General features: G+C 34.4%; 1 protein-coding gene across 1 annotated transcript in view; it reads left to right on the forward strand.

Annotated features, from left to right (window-relative positions):
- Positions 1 to 20,936, forward strand: part of ift172 (intraflagellar transport 172) — a 119,497-nt gene that overhangs the window by 57,330 nt on the left and 41,231 nt on the right. Inside the window, exons 28-34 of the mRNA XM_039748938.1 lie at positions 6,051 to 6,186; positions 7,176 to 7,292; positions 8,771 to 8,913; positions 9,492 to 9,585; positions 11,408 to 11,472; positions 15,131 to 15,311; positions 16,541 to 16,650. Coding sequence (XP_039604872.1) covers positions 6,051 to 6,186; positions 7,176 to 7,292; positions 8,771 to 8,913; positions 9,492 to 9,585; positions 11,408 to 11,472; positions 15,131 to 15,311; positions 16,541 to 16,650 — 846 coding nt within the window. The remainder of the gene's footprint in view (positions 1 to 6,050; positions 6,187 to 7,175; positions 7,293 to 8,770; positions 8,914 to 9,491; positions 9,586 to 11,407; positions 11,473 to 15,130; positions 15,312 to 16,540; positions 16,651 to 20,936) is intronic.

Genomic DNA, 20,936 nt, shown 5'->3' on the forward strand with positions numbered 1-20,936 from the left:
AAAATCAATACGTGCTTTTGGGCCACCGCGATAAAGCGGCATTTCTTAGAGGAGCGTCCATATCCTCTAGGCAAACAGTCTCTGTGCAAACAGCCGCTTTGCTCACATCCCCTCCGTCATGCGCAGAGAATGTCAGAGAAAGACCGAGAAAAGCAAACAATCCACTCGGGAAGCACATCGTATATCATTGAGGAGTTTTAGTTAATATGTAATACATGCTCTGATTCGGTAGCTTCTAAGCCATCCGCCAATAGCGTCCCTTGTATGAAATCAACTGGGCAAACAAACTGAGGAAGCATGTACTTTAAATTAAAAGACCCATTGTCCACAGAAATCCGCGAACCAGCGAAAAATCCGTGATATATATTTAGATATGCTTACATTTAAAATCCGCAATGAAGTGGAGCCGCGAAAGTCGAAGCGCAATATAGCGAGGGATCACTGTATATCTTAGAACAGTGTTTTCCCGCTGTGGCTGCAGGTTTTTGTTCCAACCAGCTTCTGTTTTTAATTGAACTCCTGGGCTAATTAAGTTAACTGTTATTTCCCAAGTTCTGTTTTTTGGGAACAATATAGAAATTAGAAAACCTAAGTTTGATAAAACAAAATATTAAAATGTACCAAGCAGTTATATGAGAATAATATTTTTTTTCTTTTTAACAGTATTTTCATCTTTATATTAATTCTACTTTTCTAGATGTTCTAATTGTTTAATTATTCCATTATTTACTAATTAGTCGGTCTGACGCTAAAGTAGTTGTAGCCTTTCATGATTCAGTGTTATTTGCCTGCGTGTTTGCTCTGCTCCTTTTTAATTGTCATTAAAAAGATACAATGAAGGAGGGAATTTCACAGAGAAAGGGCAAAGTATAATGAAATCAACAAAAAAGAGTTAAGTATTTAAATTTACTGTATAGAAAAAGCAGAATTATTTCTAAATGTCTTATAAATGTAAAAATCATGCTGCTATGCTTTTCTAAATGTCGAATAAAAGAAAAAACGTGGGAAACTGTCTTAGAATTTCTCCCTTTGTGATAATTTAAAATTCATTTCAAGGTATGGAAAATGTTTTACAATTTCTTGAAATAATTTTAGGCCTATTTTAAAATTTTCTGGGAATAATTTTGAGGGATCTCAAATTAACCCCTTCATATGTCAAGTGCACTGTAAGATGTTTCTGAATTGGTTCCTGCTGATTTTAAGAATCACATATGCATTTACCTTAGAATATTATTTTCACCTTAGAATATTACATGTAACTTATTTTAGAAGAGATGGGAAGTACTGTTTGTAAAGCAGAACATTTTTATGATAATTTATTTTGAGATCTTAACATTTAGCACAAGGCAACATTTTCAGATTTGCTCAATGAATTTTTTGATCGTGGTGTGGCCAGATCTTTGGGCACAAAGTAGGAACAAGTCTTGGCAAGGACACCAGGCCTTTGCAGGGACAATTAAAAAGATATCTTGAAATTAGATATCCTGGGGTCTGTTCCAGAAAGAGAGATTTAGATAATCCTGGATCTCAGAAGAAATCATGGTTTGCTATATTGCAATTAGCTGGTTCCAGAACACTGGATTTTAATTGGATTAATGCACCATCACAACCAAATTTACAAGCCCTTATCAGTCCGTATTGAACAGCTGATCAACCACACATTACAAGTCTGAGAAGCAGTGGGGACAAAATTCATGCCAGTAGAGCAAGAGGTGTTCATGGTAGTGCATGAGTATTCTTAGCATATCCTCCAAACAAGGAGCAATTCAGCAGCAGCAACTAAGAAAAGGGAGGTGATGTGGAGGAATATCCATGGAAGAGTGAGTGTGTAAAAGACTTAATAAAATTTGTGTAAACATTGTGTGGTGAATTGTTGCATTGTGTAAAATGTACCATTGATGATATTACTGTACTTGAAATGTTATATGCCCATAAGTAAGCATTGTATTCTGTTTTTGTAATTTTAGTATAATCATAAAGATGTAAGACCCTTGACATTAAGTGTTCAGCATACATAAAGTTCTTGTAAGTTGTTACTGTGATAGATGTTGAACATTATTGTGGTGTATTGTGTGGTAATTAATAATAAAAGAAACCAAAGGTTAATGACTGTCATGTAACAACAACAACAACAACATTTATTTATATAGCACATTTTCATACAAACAGTAACTCAAAGTGCTTTACATAATGAAGAACAGAAAAATAAAAGACACAGTAAGAAAATAAAATAAGAGTAATGTCCAATGGCCAGGGTGGACAGAAAAAAACAAAACAAAAAAAAAAACTCCAGACGGCTGGAGAAAAAAATAAAATCTGTAGGGATTCCAGACCATTAGACTGCCCAGTCCCCTCTGGGCATTCTACCTAACATAAATGAAACAGTCCTCTTTGGATTTAGGGTTCACACGGAAGGACTTGAAGATGATGGTCACTTAGACTTCTGGCTTTTAATCCATCCATCATTGTTGGAGCATCATGATGATTTGAGTAGGTGGTGAAGGCGCAGGCCACCACCACAAAGAAACCGGAAAAAGAAACAGAAGAGAGAGTAGGGGTCAGTACGGTTTTTAGAGCCACCATGAATAGTTATCATAATGAATTGAACATACAGAGTATCAGGATTAAGTTAAATTGAAGTTATAAAAAGGCCATGTTAAAGTAATATGTTTTCAGCAGTGTTTTAAAGTGCTCTACTGTATTAGCCTGGCGAATTCCTATTGGCAGGCCATTCCAGATTTTAGGTGCATAGCAGCAGAAGGCCGCCTCACCACTTCTTTTAAGTTTTGTTCTTGGAATTCTAAGGAGATATTCATTTGAGGATCTAAGGTTACGATTTGGAATATAAGGTGTCAGACATTCCAGTATATAAGATGGGGCGAGATTATTTAAGGCTTTATAAACCACAAGCTGAATTTTAAAGTCAATCCTGAATGACACAGGTAACCAGTGTAGTGACATCAAAACTGGAGAGATGTGCTCGGATTTTCTTTTCCTAGTTAGGATTCTAGCAGCTGCATTCTGCACTAGTTGCAAACGATTTATGTCTTTTTTGGGTAGTTCTGAGAGGAGTACGTTACAGTAATCTAGTCGACTGAAAACAAACGCGTGAACTCATTTCTCAGCATCTTTCAGTGATATAAGAGGTCTAACTTTAGCTATGTTTCTTAAGTGAAAAAATGCTGTCCTAGTGATCTGATTAATATGTGATTTAAAATTCAGATTACAGTCAACAATTACCCCTAAGCTTTTTACCTCCGTTTTGACTTTTAATCCTAATGTATCCAGTTTATTTCTAATAGCCTCAATGTACAAATCTGCAACAGAAGACTCACAGTGCCCACTCTGTGAATGGTTACCCAGTTCAAACCTGTGACCCCAGATTTTTTAGGCCTTGACTTTTGTACAGAAATTATTTGGGTGGCATCTCACATTATTTTAAGAATGGATAAGAGGACATGATAATATTTATACTTATTATTTAATATACATACTTGCTTAATGCTTAATTTGTAAAAGTCATCTGTCAAATGAACTACAGTGCAATGCAGAAGTAATAGTGTTATTCTATTACAGAACCCCAAATCTAAACTATATTAATAAGCATATCAGTATAGGTATCTGCAAAAGATGATAGTCTTCAAAGGCATTTCTTTAAAAGGTGAGGGACTCCATAGAAGGAATGAAGGTGGACAGCTTGTTTCACCAGCAAGTCTTCTTTCATTTATTATTGCTCAAAAATGGTGCAGTTGTTTAATATGATTGCTCTACCTGCGACTCAGTAGAATTTCTTTTTGTTGGTAGTTGTTTACTTCTGGCTAAGTAAGACAGCTTGTACATCTGGGTGTGTGAGCAGATATTGCTTCAAAGTTAGGCAAACCTTTTGTGATCACTTAAGTAATATTTGTGGCATATCCAGTGTTGTGAGGAAAACTGCCCTTTGCAAAAAAAAAAAAAAAAAAGGTAAATGTTTATGATCTGCATCAGTGCCAGCTAAAAGCCATGATGTGTGACACTGAACATGTCAGGATTTAGACAGTTGCTTAGATACATTAAAGCTTTGTATGTTAAATGGTAGAGACTCTTGCATATAGACACTCCTCTGGGCATGCCAGAATGTCTTATCAGATTCTGATTAGGTTTTTCTGGGCTGAATTTAATGAATGGGTTGTGCCTTTATGTCAGTTGTTCATTTAAGAAGGGGCGTGATACTTTCAGTATTTCGTCATTTTTTTTCCGCATCTTAAATAAATTAAATATTGCATCTGGGATCAACATTTCTGACAGGACATTTACAACCTTTGATCTTATAATTGGATGCTCTGCTCCTTAATGATAGTGACTTCAAAATGTTAATCCTTCACATCAAGCCTACCATTTGTAGGTTAGTTTCATAGCACTAGTTGCCCAAATAACTGAGTTGGATTTTGTCAGATCTTTCTTTCTGGAACAGGCAAATTCTGATCTCATTTCAAAAAACAGAATTAGCAAGTTATCCCCATCTTTGACTTCACAGGTCACATAATCTCTATATATAATCTTCATTTGGATCCTGATCTTTGTTTGTCTGTGAATGAATTAGAAGAAGAAGCACTAGATGGCAGTAGAGAGACAGCTAAAACATAGTCATTGCATTAAGAATCTCCTCCAGGCTTATACTACTGAAGACTGTAGTACTCCAGTCACACCTCAAAACACAGACATTCAAACTAAACAAATTGTTGTGCTTTAAATTAACTACAGAGATCTTCATTTAGATCTTGATCTTTGTTTGTCCGCGAATTCCACGCATGCATAGACCACCTTCCAGTTTAGTACGTTGTTGTTGTTACTCACGAATGTCAACAATGTGCCGGAATAACGAAAGGGGTGATGGACAGTGTTACGCTGGTTAGCTCCCGAGACCTGGTTAGAGAATGAGATTGCCGAAGATAAAAGGTACGTGCCTACGTAACATATGAATGAAAGAAAGACAGTGGGCAAAATGAATGACAACGTAACAGCACGTTCCGGAAATTATTATTGTTACATTGTAGCTGGCGAGTGCTGCGCGTCTCACAGTTGTACCGTGGCTTGCTCACATGTAAGTGAAGTGATCCCTATGTATGCTTTAAAGAGCCTGGATACCTATGTGTCCCCCTTTTATAACCATTGCTCCGTGTATATTGCCTTACTCTTTGGATTGCCACAAAGCAACCTGCGAGATTGGAGAAAGGTTGAGAAGAGATCGTGAGAGGAAACGACAGCGTCGTGAAAACGAGATGGACTGTGAACGGACAGAAGCAGAAATGCTCCTACACCACCTCATAATTACGATTCGGACAATGATTCCTAGTAGGCCGTTCCTATCGAATCAATATTCAAGGGTTTTCTTTTGTAATTTTGTTTCCCTTATAAAAAATCATAATGCTGTGCAACGAAGGGCCCAGTTCACGACTGGCAGCCGCGTTTAAACAGGGAGCCCTTCACAGACAACTTTAACATGCGCAACGTAGTTGGGTGCACATGGCTAGTACTGGTGTAATCTGTTCCAGAAACACAGGTTTGGCTTAATTCAGGTTCTCTGGAATGAAATTAGCCTGATTTCCTTGAATCTCAAAATACTTTAACCAGATTTCACCCTAATCCTACTTTCTGGAACAGACTAGTTATTAGATAAGCAAAATGCATGTTTTTATTTATGATATGAAATGGAAAAATGAGGGTGGTTTTATTTCTCTAATTAGGTATAGATTTCTAATTATAAAGAGTGGCAATATATTTCTATTTTTATATTTGTACTTTCCACAGTTAACATGTATGTCCTGTTATTTAGAATTTATTTCTTCAACATGTTTTGCAGCATAAAAAATTGACAATATTTTTATTTCATATTGAGGAAAACAGGAATTAATATTTTTTGGATATTTTTATATTTAGATTTACAAATATTATGCACTGTTATATGCTTTACATATTTGAATTACATAGAATAAAAATGAAAACATTAACTAACAGTGTTATATCTGTAAAGTGACAAGTATATGTTTTGTTCCTCTCTTTTTATGCAGGCTTTACACAACTATAGATGAACCAGATTTAGCAATAACTATGTACAAAAAACATAAGATGTACAATGATATGATTCGCTTAGTTGCAAAGCACCATAAGGATTTGCTAACTGAGACACACCTCTATCTGGCAAAGGTGGGAAAACTTCCAAGAGTAAAATCTTATAATGCTTTGGACGCATTTAGTATTTTTCTTAATTTTTCATTTTTATTCTTGTTTCAAAAGAAGTTAACTGCCGCAATAAAATATAGAAAGGCAGCCCTTGCTAATTTATTTAATGTACTGGAGTAAGGTTAAAAGAGTGCAAATTTTAAATGTAATTATTATTTAAAGCATAGTAAAAAGGTGCTCACAGGATAGAAAACAAAATTTGCAACACACATAAACAAATCTTGACTGACTTTAAGGACCTGCATTACGTAGTTAATACTTTGTCAGCTCTACATATTAAGGTAATTGTGACTCCCTTTCTTCCATAATCCTTGCCTCTGTTCCTCCCAACATCTCCTGTTGATCCAGTTCCTCTCTCAACACTACTGGCTAGAGATGGCTTTAATTCTGCTCCCACCCACTTTGGCTACAAGAACACCTGACTAAAGCCCCAACAAATTACTTCCAGTATTTATGCCACCCTGAAGTGTGTGTAGACCTGAAAAGACCATGTTTTTTCAGACATATCATCTCATATTTTCTAAAAGATATAATACAGTCTCCCTTAGTCAGGTGTAGTGTGCTGAAGTTTATTATCTGAGAAGGAAGGTACTGGTCTTTTTCCAGTCGTTTGGCACTAGTCACTGCACCATGTTGCTTGAATTAAATCAAGCTTGAATTAAATTGCTCAGCAATTTGTGGTAAAGGTGTTAATATTTTAATATTTGCACCTAATGATTTTGTTACAGTTGCTCTAATGACTACAAATAAAATGCTAAAATAAATATATTTGTTTATTAAGTAACATTTTTTTTGTAGCTGCCAAATTAAAAGGCAGTTTTATTTGTTGGTAGAAGATGCATAGAAGGTTTACTTTTATATTTTCACTATGAGCTTGCGTTTTGCATTTCTAAACTAGAACATTAAAATATATGAATTACAATTGCTTTTATCTGTTGTTTTTCACTTTATAGGAGCTGGAAGCAGAGTCTAGATTTCAGGAAGCAGAATATCACTATTTAGAGGCAAAGGAGTGGAAATCCGTGGTAAATATGTTCAGATTGAATGAGATGTGGGAAGAAGCCTACAGGGTAAGGATATAAAAGTGCCAATCCCTTTATCATATTCCTTAATGTCTATACTATTAAGTAAATTTCCTTAATAATGTAATAATGTCTTGCATATTTCAATACGGTACCTTAATGCGGTTTAAAAAAACATCTTTTATTAAATATTTTGCTTCAGTTAGTGCTAAATTTCACATCATGATTTATATTTACTCTGGTTATTCCTTCATTGTTTAAGATAAACAGTCTTTCCTGCCCAAATATGAATTTGTTGACCTAAAATATGCATAGTTATTTGCATCAATGTGTCTGGACAGTTGTGGGCATCTCAGGTAGTTATTTGTTTATTTGTTTCATTTTTCACTTTAACATTGATATCTCACAGATCATGCTAGTTTTTAATTCAGTGCTTGGACAATGTAATTTTCTACCCATGTTTGCATGATGTTTACCTTAGAGTACTCTGTTTTCCTCCGAAATTCCTAGAGACATTCAAAGTATGTTAATTTAGAATTCTAAAGTGACCTATGCGTGATTGTGTATCTAAGTATCGGTATGGGTGTGTGTGTGTATATGTGTGTGGGTCTTGCAATGGACTGGCACTGGCATAAGATCTAGCCCCTTCCAATTCTGAATTAGATGAATGAAGACATTCTACTACTACTGTAATAGTAGTATTGTCATGTGTATAGAGTACTTTTTAGACAAGAAAATCCTTATTTACAATCAGAATTATAATGTAGTCAAAGTGCTGCTAAGCTTTCAGTTGCAAAGCATAATATTTAGAAATATTACGTAGTAGTCAGTATGTTACTAAATATAGATGAATATATACAAGATTACACTTCTGTAATCTACCCAATCCAATCCAATCTACACTGCAATTTTACTATCATTTTTTTAGAGTTAATATTTTGCCTCTGTGTACCACTTACAATATAAGATTAGAAGTGCAGTTATTTGCAGGAGGGATGCAGTGATGGTGTTTAGAAGCATAATGCACTATTTTTTTAATCATGGAATATGCCAGTTGTAATATCATAGGATCACTTATTACCAAACAGAGGATGCCATTTTGCACTTTAAAAGCTGCCCTCAAGGGTAACTGAGGCTGTAGTTCACCTGGACTATCTTGAGCATGTCTCGTGTTGTGTTCCCCTGACGGGTACACATACCAAGAATCGGACAAACAATCTCCTTCAGTGATCAACTATTAAAAAGTTTAATAACTAACAGGAGCAAGTTGTTTTGAAGGGGGTATGCAAGTTTTGCTTTTGTGTCCCAATTCTTAATGAATTTTAGAAAGCAAAACTTCTTGGTAATCAAAAAATGTATGTATGGATATTTGTGGCACCCCCTAGTGGTTGGGTGCCCTTGTGCAATGCCTGCTCTGCATAGTCCTTATTTGTACACCATATCAAATTAAAGTTGAGATATTGTTAAAAAAAACTTGGAAAGCGAAGCAAGCAAATGCATTTATCCTGAATTATGAATTATTATAGGTTGCAAAAGCCCATGGAGGAGCAAATGCCCATAAGCAGGTGGCATATTTATGGGCTAAAAGTCTGGGAGGAGAGGCAGCAGTAAAGTTATTAAACAAGTTTGGGTTGCTAGAGATGGCTATTGACTACGCTGTGGACAAACGGTGAGCATTTAAAAAAAAATTAATACAAAGTTAGATGTGAATTCATTACACCTAATCGCCAGATTTTATGCAGTTTATTAAGTTACAATAATAGTTTAGAAATACTAAATATGACCTATTATTAATTATTTGGCATGTCACAGAACATTAGTTCATGACAAGGTACTTCGCTCTTGGTCTGAACAGATAATATTTTTGCTCTTTGATACATATAAGACACTGTTAACTGTATGGTTAGATTTGTAAAACATGAAATAAGCAATTTGACAGATTAGGAAATGCATGTCAATTCCACTCTTTCTCTATTTTCTGATGTGGTGCAAAAAAACAAAATTTTGGGGTGGTGGTTGATTTGTTTTCAATCCTATTTTTTTGTAAAAATTGATCTATTTGTATGGAATGATTACAATAAAATCAATAATATTAAAAAAAAAACTTTCACAACAATCAATTCACACTCTGGATTATTCATCCATAAAAATGAAACTTGACTATATATACTTATGGTTTTCTGTGTTTACTGCATGACAATGTATATTATTAGTAATGTGCATTACATTAAATTATATTTTTTCCAGCTCATTTGATTTTGCCTTTGAATTGGCACAACTTTCAATGAAACACAAAATACCTGAGGTTCATCTACAGCATGCCATATTTCTTGAAGATGAGGTACAAACTAATTTGTTGCAAATTTTACAATTAACTTGGAAAGAAATTTTGTTTTTTAAGACTTGCTTCTACTGGTAATTTTGCTAAACATTGATTTGGTCCAAAAAGTTTACCAGCCATATTTTACTATGAATTGCCTTTAGTGTTGTTGTGTATGTGTAAGTGACATTCAAATCATAAACCTAGTTTTATTTAAGCTCCTGTAAATTGTCAAATTCCATTTGTAAAAAGTAGACATATATGAAATGCTGAATATTTATATGTTTATTTTTTCTGATAATAACGAAGTAACATATTTTATGCTATTACAAATTCTAAATAAAAAATCTATTAGTCACTTTTCTGAATACTTATTTTTTAGGTTAGGTTTGCATAAAGATAGGACATTTTCTGACAACTACAGGTGTAGTGCTGGAATTAAATGGATTCCATTGAACTGCAGAAGAAGAAATATGAGAAGTGAATGTTTGTGTTGCAGTATTGAAAATGTTTGTGTATGTGGTCACCAAAGGTAGACAGACATAAAGACAGAGAGTGAATAACAATGGATGTATGATAGGAAGCCCCAAGGCCTGTAGATTCAAGGGGAGCTGCATGGAGTACTTATTTAAGAAAGTTGAGACCTAGTTCATGTGTTTCAATATTCTGTTTTGTGTTAACATTGCACTTGTTTTTCATGCTGTAGTTTGAATTAATGTATAGTATAATTGGATTATAACTGTGGAAAATATATTTAGTTATTGAAATTAAAACATGATTTCCAATTCAATACTTCACCTAACATTCACACAATCCAAGATGAAAGCATTATTTTATTTATTACTATGTTTATTCTTTTACCCATATATGTTCAATAACAAAGCTTTCCACTAAACAATATTTCTCCTTCTTGGAGGTTTTCAATTTCCAAATGTTAAAGGATAAGTTTGGTATCAAGCCAAAAATGATCTCTTCACAATCATGGTATATAGTAATTTCCCAGATGAAATTACTTTCTAAAGTGGAGCATATTTTGTAAATTTTAAAAACAACTAGCCCACTCTTGGATTTTAGAATCCTCATGAGGGTAAAGACACAGACAGGCAGACACAGAATATCCCAAAATACACACGTTTTATTCTTCTCTGCACCTGCTCAACACAACAACAGTGCACCAACCATCAATAATACAGTCTCTTTGGATTTCCTTCTTCTCTCTGCTGCCTCCAGCTCCTCAGTTGCAAGGTTTGTCCTCTTCCACCTGACTCCACCTTCCCGAGTGGAGTGAGGTGGCCTCTTTTATACGTCACCTGGATGTGCTCCAGGTGCTTCCTGATCTTCTTGGTGTGGCGGAAGTGCTGCTCTTGCACCCGGAAGAACGTCGGGTGTACATGTACTCTTCTTCCGGCAGCACTTCCTAGTGTGGCAAAAGTGCTGCCTTATGGGGCTCCATAATTGTCCGGCACCCCCAGGGGATGAGCTTCCAAGCTCTGCTCCTGTGGTCCCCATGCAGACCAGGGTGGCTGTCCTCTCGTGGCCCCGTGGAAGTTATTGCTTCTCTCCCAGTCCCTCCAGGCGTCCCGGCTGGACAGGACCTCCAGCCATCCGCCACAATATATATATCTTTGCAAAACAAAGACGCTGATGAAGAGGTGCAAAGGAATTTATGGTGGCCTGGCAATATGACTTTTTTTGTAGGCTTCAGGAATTCTAGTGTTAACCAGGGGCAGGGCCGTGGAGCAGCTGGACTCCATTCCTAACAGTCATTGGGTGCAAGGCAGAAATAACTCCTAGACAGGACCCTGCCTTCAATAAATCTGTTTTCTTTTTCTTTGTTTTTAAGGGGAAATTTTCTGATGCAGAAGTTGAGTTTATCAAGGCTGGAAAACCGAAGGAAGCAGTATTAATGTATGTTGGTTTCAAATGGAGAATACACTATTTCTGTTTTTTTTGGTAAAGTAATGCATATACTAATGACAAAATCTTTTCCAGGTCACTGTTTTATGTTATAAAAGTAACTGGTTTCTCTTAAATTTGCATAACTTTTAAAATTTACTGGAAAGTCTCACAGCAAAATGAATGGTATGAGTATGGAACAGATGAAACAATGCATTATCACTGTATATTCAAGTTCCTATATAGTCTAAATTCTATATATTGTAGCTTCACAACTTTTAAAGCATATTAAGCAATGACCAAAAACTGAATTCTTGAATTTAATGAACCCAAAAAAGGTCTTAATTTCAGCAGGATTTTAACAGATTGTACTGTGTCTTTATTGTAAGTAGGAGAAACTTTGGTGTCTGTAGCTTATCTCAAGAACTTAGGACATGGGCCTCCTGTGAGACTTTAGTATAGGAGCAGTATTTAACTACCTGTACATTATACCAAGTGATTTGTGTATTATGTTTGAAGGTGTAAAACAGTCACTTGGTAATTTTATAATCAGTACAAAATTATAATGATTTCATTTATAGTATGGTTAAAGACTTTTTTTTTTTTTTGCATGTGTGAAATTAGTTTGTGGGTCATAACATATCAGGAGCTTTTACGCAGTTGTCATGACTAGGACTTCGTGTGTCTTTGTTCTTTGATAACTGGTTTATTGCTTTGAAATTAACTCTTATGAACCCTTTTTAGTTTCTGATCATATACTACTTGTCTTAAAAAGATAATTTTAGATGATTTTATAATAAAGATTTGGGAAATTGTTTAATGGTGAAGCAATGTGATGAACTAAAAGGCTGTTTAGCCGTCAGAAGACTTTTACTGTTTTTGTGGACATACGTATTTTTCATAATATGGCATATAATAAATTGCAAAGGTTCATTTGGATATACCATTCCAATATGCTGTATATCTAATATATAAATATGATTTATGTTGTATATACTGCTTCAAGTTTTTTAAAGTGGTGTTCATCATTCATTAGCAGTGCTAGTTGTTGATGCATTGTGGTAGGTTGTTTCTTGATCATTTTTTGCTTGGAAGTATGAGTGTTTATTAGAAACACATTATTATAACATTCATTTTCAAAAGAGCATCAAGCTAGACCAGGGGTCCTCAATCACGGTCCTGGAGAGCCGCAGTGGCTGCAGGTTTTTGCTCCAACCCAGTTGCTTAATAAAAAGCACTTATTTCTAAAGTAACACTTCTGCTTCACTTTAGTGATTTTGAGCCCTTATTGCTTAATTTTGTCTTAAACAGCTATTTTAATTGCTCCTTATTATCAATAACATGCAAATGACAAGAGAGAGCAGCATTTCTCCATTTAGCTTATTTACATTTACACCTGTGTGTATTTATCTGCACTATTGGGTTTAATTAAATACTTGGAAGAAAAATGAAGAGAAAAAAGTGAAGGACTGAGAATTACTCGTCCATTTTAGCCTTCAAATCATTTGCATGATAGAAAGGGAAAGAAAATCTAGGATATGAGAATGACCTGACATAGCAGAGTTAATTTAATTTCATAGCTTGTTAGTGCTTTATTGGCAAGAATTGCTTTCTAATTAAGCAACCAGGTCAGAACAAAAACCTGCAGCCACTGCGGCTCTCCAGGACTGGGATTGAGGACCCCTGGGCTAGACCTTTATCTCCCCCACCCCTGAACCTATTTAATAGCATAAAAATCCTTGATAAACTCCTTACTATACAGAATACAATTCATATTAATGTTTGATTTGACAAATTCATTATATATAGAAGGGAACAAAAAGATTTTTAAAAACCTATTAATCAAATGAAAGACAGAATTGTCTTTTGAATATGATTGTCAGTATGTTTGAGATTTACTGTACTACACACTTCGTAATGAATAAGTTAACTGAATTTAGAAGAATTATCACCTCGTGTCTTAGGTGAAGAGGAAATATATGAGCATGTAATGATAGAGTATCTTTATTATGCAGCTTGGAGCCCTTTGTCAGTAGATTAATAATGAATGATGAAATAAATAAGTTTTTTTTGTCTCTTTATGCAACTAGACTGTCATGACATTTGAAGTATCTAGAAATTAACGCCTGCATATCAAATGAAATTCCTGTCAGAAGTAAACATAATCCTAATCAAGTAATTAATCTAATGAGTAGAACTTTTAATAAATAGTTTCAATCAGATTCAGTTTTGAAAACTTTTTAGGATGCAAATTCCACCATATTGTTTAGACATTTACTAAAAGTGGTTCATCATATATTTTTTTAGTAAACACTATCATATGTATAAGCTGTGTTAGAAATTTATCACAAACTACCTGTCCTAGGACATATGTGACAAAACCATTGTCAGAGGAAATTTGACCCAGCAATGGGTATGGGTTTGCAGATTATGATAAATTCTTGTAATGTTTAATCTGTATACATCCAATATCTCACTCATTTATATTATGCCAATTTAGAGTAACTAAGCTAATATTCTGTTCTTCACAGTGAACCAGAAATCTAGAATATCTAGATAAAATCCATAGTAACAGAAAAAAGGCTCTGCAGGACAGTGAAATGGTTGGAATCATATTCAAATTGCTGGAGTGTAGAGGCTGCAGTCTTAAGAATTTTGTGCCTGTGCCAAAGTTTATTAATGTGTAATTAAAGGGATCTGGATTTTGACTTAATAAGGGATTATAAAATCCATTGGAATAAGTCATCTTAGTTTTCCTAGGTTTTGGCAGCATGTATGTCAGGTGCTAGCAATGTTATTTCAAGCTATTAAAACAGTAGTGAATAATAATTTCCGGAGGAAAAAATGAAAAAAAGGAAATTAAGGTATTACTAAGTAGCCACAGAATATGTTATGCAAACAACTACCAAGCTACTCTGATTGACCAAAAAAAACTAGTACTTTCCTTATTCTCTCAATGCACAACTCTGTATAGATGTATTTATTTAGATTCACATTAATTTTAAAAGTAGTGTCAAGATGCAAACAGATGCTGCATAGACGAGTCTTTCCTCTGTCACCACTTTTTCCACAAGTCAATTACATATAAATTAGTTTTATAAATTTGTCAATATGGAATATTTTCACTATTATTTGCACGCAAACATTTTTAGATATGTGAAAAAATGTATAACTTTGTCACTGTTACATTAAAGTAATTTTATTGAATATTAAAACTCTTTTTTTCAAATAAACACATCAAGCAGACTTAAAATTTTACTATTTCTGTATGACTTTTCATTGAATTAAAAAAAATGTTTATTATGGTCACCACTATAGGACTTCTGACAGTGATTTCTACTTTGTGCAGATTTTCCCAATGTTTCTGTTTTTTCTTGATTCTTTTCTTTCACATTCCAAGGAAATACAGTCAGGCCAATTGAGCATTTCTTTATTGTGTTTTCTCAGTGATTCAATAATATACAAACAGACAGTATTTATACTTGAATAGAATGACCTAATAAGATAATTGAATTGATCGGTAAATGGATTAATGCTAATGCTGCCTAGTTTGATTTTTGAATTAAAATGTATGCTGAACTAAAATTTCTGAGGGGTACACCAAAAAATGTAGGTGCTTTATTTTAAGGTTATTTATCAATAATGATTTTTTTAATATATTGATTTAAAGGTATGTTCACAATCAAGACTGGAACAGTGCACAGCGGGTGGCAGAGGCTTATGATCCTGAGAGCGTTGCAGAGGTCTTAGTTGGACAGGCTAAGTTTGTCTTTGACCAGAAAGAATATCAAAAGGCAGAGGCATTCCTACTCCGAGCACAAAGACCAGAACTAGCAATTAAATATTACAGAGTGAGTTATTAAACAAGTGTGGCATTAACTTGACACAGTTTAGAGTTATACAGATGAATATTTTGTGTTTGTGTTTTTCCTATAAAATTTTTGACAACTAATGTTTTAGGTCTTCAACTTAAATCTAGTATGAGATAAAAAGCTTGCTTAGTGATCAGGTCATCCCAAATATTTGTATTTTATTTATCAAAGAAAGTTCTGCAATGTGCAAGAACCAGCATAAAAAGGTGGTGTGTGGCTTTTTAAGTATGAATTTCTTCATTAAGATCCTGCCCCAAAACCCCAGTCTGGTTTAGATGTAGAGTTTGAATTTTCTATTAAAACTATGATTTCTTTCCCCTCACAGCTATACTAATGTCAGATTGCTTTTGTGTTTTAGATCATTGTCTCTTACTGCATGATTCACTGGCTTTTTAGGGAGTTCTGGCTGTAGCTTTCTTGTTTGTGAGAGCTATATGTTATATTACCTTACAAATTAGGAAAATGACTTGACTCAAGATACAGATATGTCTTGAATGGAATGCTGTTTCAGGCCTTAATCTTATGTCTTCTCTGAGCAATTTATTTTGAACAGATTTCCTATAAAGCTAGTGTGTACCAATCAAAACAGAACTTTGTAATTTTATGTAGTAAAACTGTGTTCTTAAGCTATGCTTGTAAGTGAAACAATGTTTTGTTCCAGTATAGTTAGTGAAAAAGGTGATGTTTGGAAATGGAAATGATTCCAATTTACTGAAAGCATCATTATTTAAAACCAGGAGTTCAGTTGAGGGGGGTTTATCCTGAAATTCACCCGATCATAACTGATTTTCTCTCACAGATGTTCCTCTAGTTGTTAGCAAGTAGCAACTTTAAACTTAAATTGCCTGCAAATTGTTATGAACAAAGAAGTTGCCAGCAAGTCTGCTTCCCTTTGAAGCAGCATTGTATTCTACTTTGAAGTCTATCCAACCAGAGTGGCATCACTGGCAGACTTCAACTGTTTTACACATGGTCACTGTCCGTATAGGGAAGAGAAGAATGCACCCCTGATGTAATTCTGTTAAGAGTCTGGGATACTGACTGATGCTCTGCAGTCACACACCTTTATCACCTTTTTGGATAAAGAAACAATAAAACTGATTTTGGTTTAGTGCAACTCAGATTCATATTACAGAATTTCTGATCAATTAAAGAAAAGCAATACTAATCATTTTAATTGTTTTAAGCAGCTTTTTTTTTTTTTCTAGGAAGCTGGGATGTGGAGTGATGCTATTCGTATTTGCAAAGAGTACATTCCAAACAAATTAGAACTCTTGCAAGAAGAGTATGAAAAAGAGGCAATGAAAAAGGGAACCAGGTATGTACACTTACATATACTAGAAATGCTTTTATAGCTATGTTTGCTCAAGCTCCTTGGAAAATCCTCCATGGCTCTAATATTTTAAATTTTCCTCCAGAAAAACTGGTAGCATTCTTTCTATAAAGTTTGGTCTAAGTTTCAATTTGCTGAACAACTAACAGGACATCTGTGACTGAAAGCCAGTTACAACCAATAAAATCATAGCATACATCATAAGAAGGTGATGAGGCTTAGCTACACAAGAAGGGCAATCTGACTGATAGCCAAAGTGACTGATGAAATGAAGAAACCTGTTGATGTTGGCATTTGTTCTTTGTGTTATAGGAGACTTGATGCTTTTTAAAAAATAAATGTGAAAATTAAAGTAACAAGGATCACAGAAACATAACTGAGCAAAAGTACATTTTTGTTTACAGGTGTCCTCAAGTAAAAGTAAAAAAAAAAACAAGTAGTATCGCCAAAAACTACCCTGAAAAGTACATTTTTCTAGACATTTACTTATGTATATTATAAGTAACAGAGAAAGTATAAGACATTACTACTCAGCTCTGCCCATTACACACTCACACCAAGCCAATTTAGAGTCATCAATGAGCCCGATAAGCATATTTTTGACATGTGAAAGGAAAACTGGAGTACCTTGAGAAAAACTCTCACAGACAAAGATAAACTGTAAACCTCAGACAAGTTTTCCATGAGAAAAACTCTCACATACAAAGATAAATTGTAAACCTGCAATACAAACTTATTTTTCTTGAGGCTGTGAGGAATGAGTTTTAAAGTCTGCTTCACTGTGCCACCCAATTAATTCTTAAATCTTAACGAACAATCTTAAGAAAAATATATCAGTTCCTGTAAAAAGTACTTTTCAGTAAATGACAGTAATAAACCTCGAAAACTGTATATTTCATAGGTAAAACAAACTTTAGTGAATTTCTGTATATCCTCATTAAAAGTAAAAGCAGCAAAAAAAACAGTGTTTTTAATATAAATGTGGAATATCTTCCAAAATGTCCATGAAAGTACATCCTGTAAATGTTTCCATGTAGACATGTCAAGATTTGACCTTCATTTCAACAGTATCTATAAATAAAAAAGTAATATAACAATCATTATTCCACATTTACTTTGTGTTGTCCACTGTATAATAAAAAATGCATAATTTGCATGTGGGGAAAAAAGTAAGTAAACCTCTACATAACACCTAAAATTTTCAGGTGCATATGATTAGAACATCATTAGATAGATGGATTGATGCACTTTGTATGTCCCCAAGGGGAATTTAAAACTTTACAGAAGCTTGAGAAAGATATAAATAATATACAAATAATAATAAAATTAATAGAATAAAAATAAAAATTAGTAAGGATCTTGGAGTAACCTGTCTTATTTAAACCTCACACAGTCAGTTTGGTTTGTGGTTTGTCTGTGAAGTGTGTGTTATTATCGTGCCTAGATCAAAAGAGTTCTCTAAGGCTTTCAGAAAGAAGGTTACAGATGCCTGTAGGTCTGAGAAGGTGGTTTAAAAAGATCTACAAACAATTGGAAATCAAAAATTCCACTCTCTGAAAGATCATGAACAGGTGGATTTCAAACAACTGCCAAGTTGTCTAGATCAGGCCACCTCAGCAAGTTCAGAACACAAGATGGTGAGAGAAGTTTTACAAAAGACGGGCCAACAGATAACTGTCAATGGAAGGTACATGGGAGGTGTGCCAAGAGGAAACCTTTGCTGTCCAGAGTGAACATCAGGGTAAGACTAAAGTGTGCAATTGGACATTCAGGCAAAAACCCAGACTTCAGGAACAAAGTGCTCTGGACTGAGGAGACATATTTATTTGGCTATAGTACCAGAAGATAGATGTGTTTGGCGAAAAACAAAAGCAGCATTTGATCAGAAGAACCTGATACCAGCTGTAAAGCATTGTGGTGGAAATATTATGTCTTGGGGCTACTTTGCTACACAATGTTTTTGTCCAACGTACCATAATAGAATCCGCTATCAATTCTTCATTGTACCAGAAGTTGATTGAGGATAATGTGAGATCAATGTAAGACTGCAGCTTATCCATAAGGTGACGTTACATTACAGTTATCCTAAACATACCTGTAAATCCACCAAGGGATGGCTGAAAAGAAAAAAAATTGAGGTTTCTGGGATGCCCAAGTCAAAACTTGATGGTTAGGGGAGAGATATGAAATGGGCTCAAACATCGGACATCTGAAAGAATTCTTCATGGAGGAGTGAGAAAAACTTGATATCAGAGACAAGTAGACAGTTAATACTGCTAAAGGGGGCAGTACCAGCTATTGGAGCCATGGTTGTGTACTTATTTTTTCCATAAAGAGAAATGGCATAACTGATCATTTTTCATTGAATAAATGATTGCAAAGTGAAATACATTGGGAAAAAAAGAAGGTCAGTTACTCTTTTTTTAATCTAGCATCTTTCCTTGAACCAAGAAAAATATGAAACACTAAATAAATAAAAAAGTATTGGCCTACTTATATTCACTGTTAGGTAAATAGTATTAATGTAGTGAACTATTAATATAATAGCAACTCCACCAAGAAGCAGACATCTTTATAATACATTTTTAATAAGGCCCGAAGTAGACTAATAGGAAACATAATGCTATAATAATATCCACAAAATCAGCAATCCTACATCACTGCCTTTGGATTAATGGTGCATAGAACAACAATAAGACCAACTCAGAACAGAAATGTCATTGGTGGATTTGTTGCAAGGAATAAGTTTCTTTTGTGAAAAATTAAGAAAGCTGTCCATATAGGTTTCCCAGAATCCACTTGCACAAGCGTAGGGAGTTTTTTTTTGGTCTGTTCTCTGTACAGACCAGCTCAAAACTTAACTATTTAGGCACAAAATGGTCTGGGTGTTCTTGTATGATAAATAGGTATTGTACTCCAAAAAGTGGTGATGCTTCCTCTGTAACATCAGCATCCTCTTAAGATCTGACTGCTTAACAGATGTCTCTACAGTGGCTCCTGAATTATTTCACTGTACGTGACATATCTCCACAAAGATTTTTTAGTAATATAAGTGTAAATACTTCCTGTCAATCTTATTGCCTCAGAATCCAAAAGTGTAATGCTCGTATAGAATAATTGGCAATGTACTCTTTTCTTAAAATAAGTGACCTGTATTTTTCTCCAAATTTATATTTTGTTGTTATGGCATAATTTCTTTTTTTTTTTTAAAAAAAAGAAAAGGTTTGTTGCTTTGCACATCTGAGACGTTTGACTCTTTTTTGATAACAATGTAGTGCAGATCATTTTTTGTTTAAGCAGCTCTACACTATTGACATGTGGATAATTACTCCAGTTTCAGTTAAAGCTTTCTAGAAGTGCTTTGTTTTGATATATACATTTTGTTTCTTGTAACATATCTTCCTCTTTTTTAATATCTTTCCTTGATTTTAAAAGGGGTTAATAATCATGTGTCCATGCCAAAGCACCACAGAGTGTATGCATATCCAGTTGTCATAATTAAAAGTTTATATTAAGTTTTATTGCTTTTATCAACTGGTCAAACTAATCCTGGGAAGTGCACAAATGATTTATATAACAAGCAAAGCACAAACTATTATTTGTTTGATCAAATAGAATATTTTACACAGGGCCTTACGATACTCAGTCAGCGAGAGAGGTCAAAAGATATTTAAGTATTTAACAGTTTGAATAAGCACTAGACAGCACTCTCTTTCTTATGTATTCTGTGTCAATTCTTTAACACAGTTAAACACATTAACACATTAATTAAAACAAACAGGTGCCGGTCATAAAATTAGAATATCATGACAAAGTTGATTTATTTCAGTAATTCCATTCAAAAAGTGAAACCTGTATATTAGATTCATTCATTACACACAGACTGATGTATTTCAAATGTTTATTTCTTTTAATTTTGATGATTATAACTGACAACTAATGAAAGTCCCAAATTCATTATCTCGGAAAATTAGAATATTGTGAAAAGGTTCAATATTGAAGACACCTAGTGCCACACTCTAATCAGCTAATTAACTCAAAACACCTGCAAAAGCCTTTAAATGGTCTCTCAGTCTAGTTCTGTAGGCTACACAATCATGGGGAAGACTGCTGACTTGACAGTTGTCCAAAAGAAGACCATTGACACCTTGCACAAGGAGGGCAAGACACAAAAGGTCATTGCTAAAGAGACTGGCTGTTCACAGAGCTCTGTGTCCAAGCACATTAATAGAGAGGTGAAGGGAAGGACAAGATGTGGTAGAAAAAAGTGT

This window comes from Polypterus senegalus, chromosome 3 (assembly GCF_016835505.1).
Source record: "Polypterus senegalus isolate Bchr_013 chromosome 3, ASM1683550v1, whole genome shotgun sequence".
Taxonomy (NCBI): Eukaryota; Metazoa; Chordata; class Cladistia; order Polypteriformes; family Polypteridae; genus Polypterus; species Polypterus senegalus.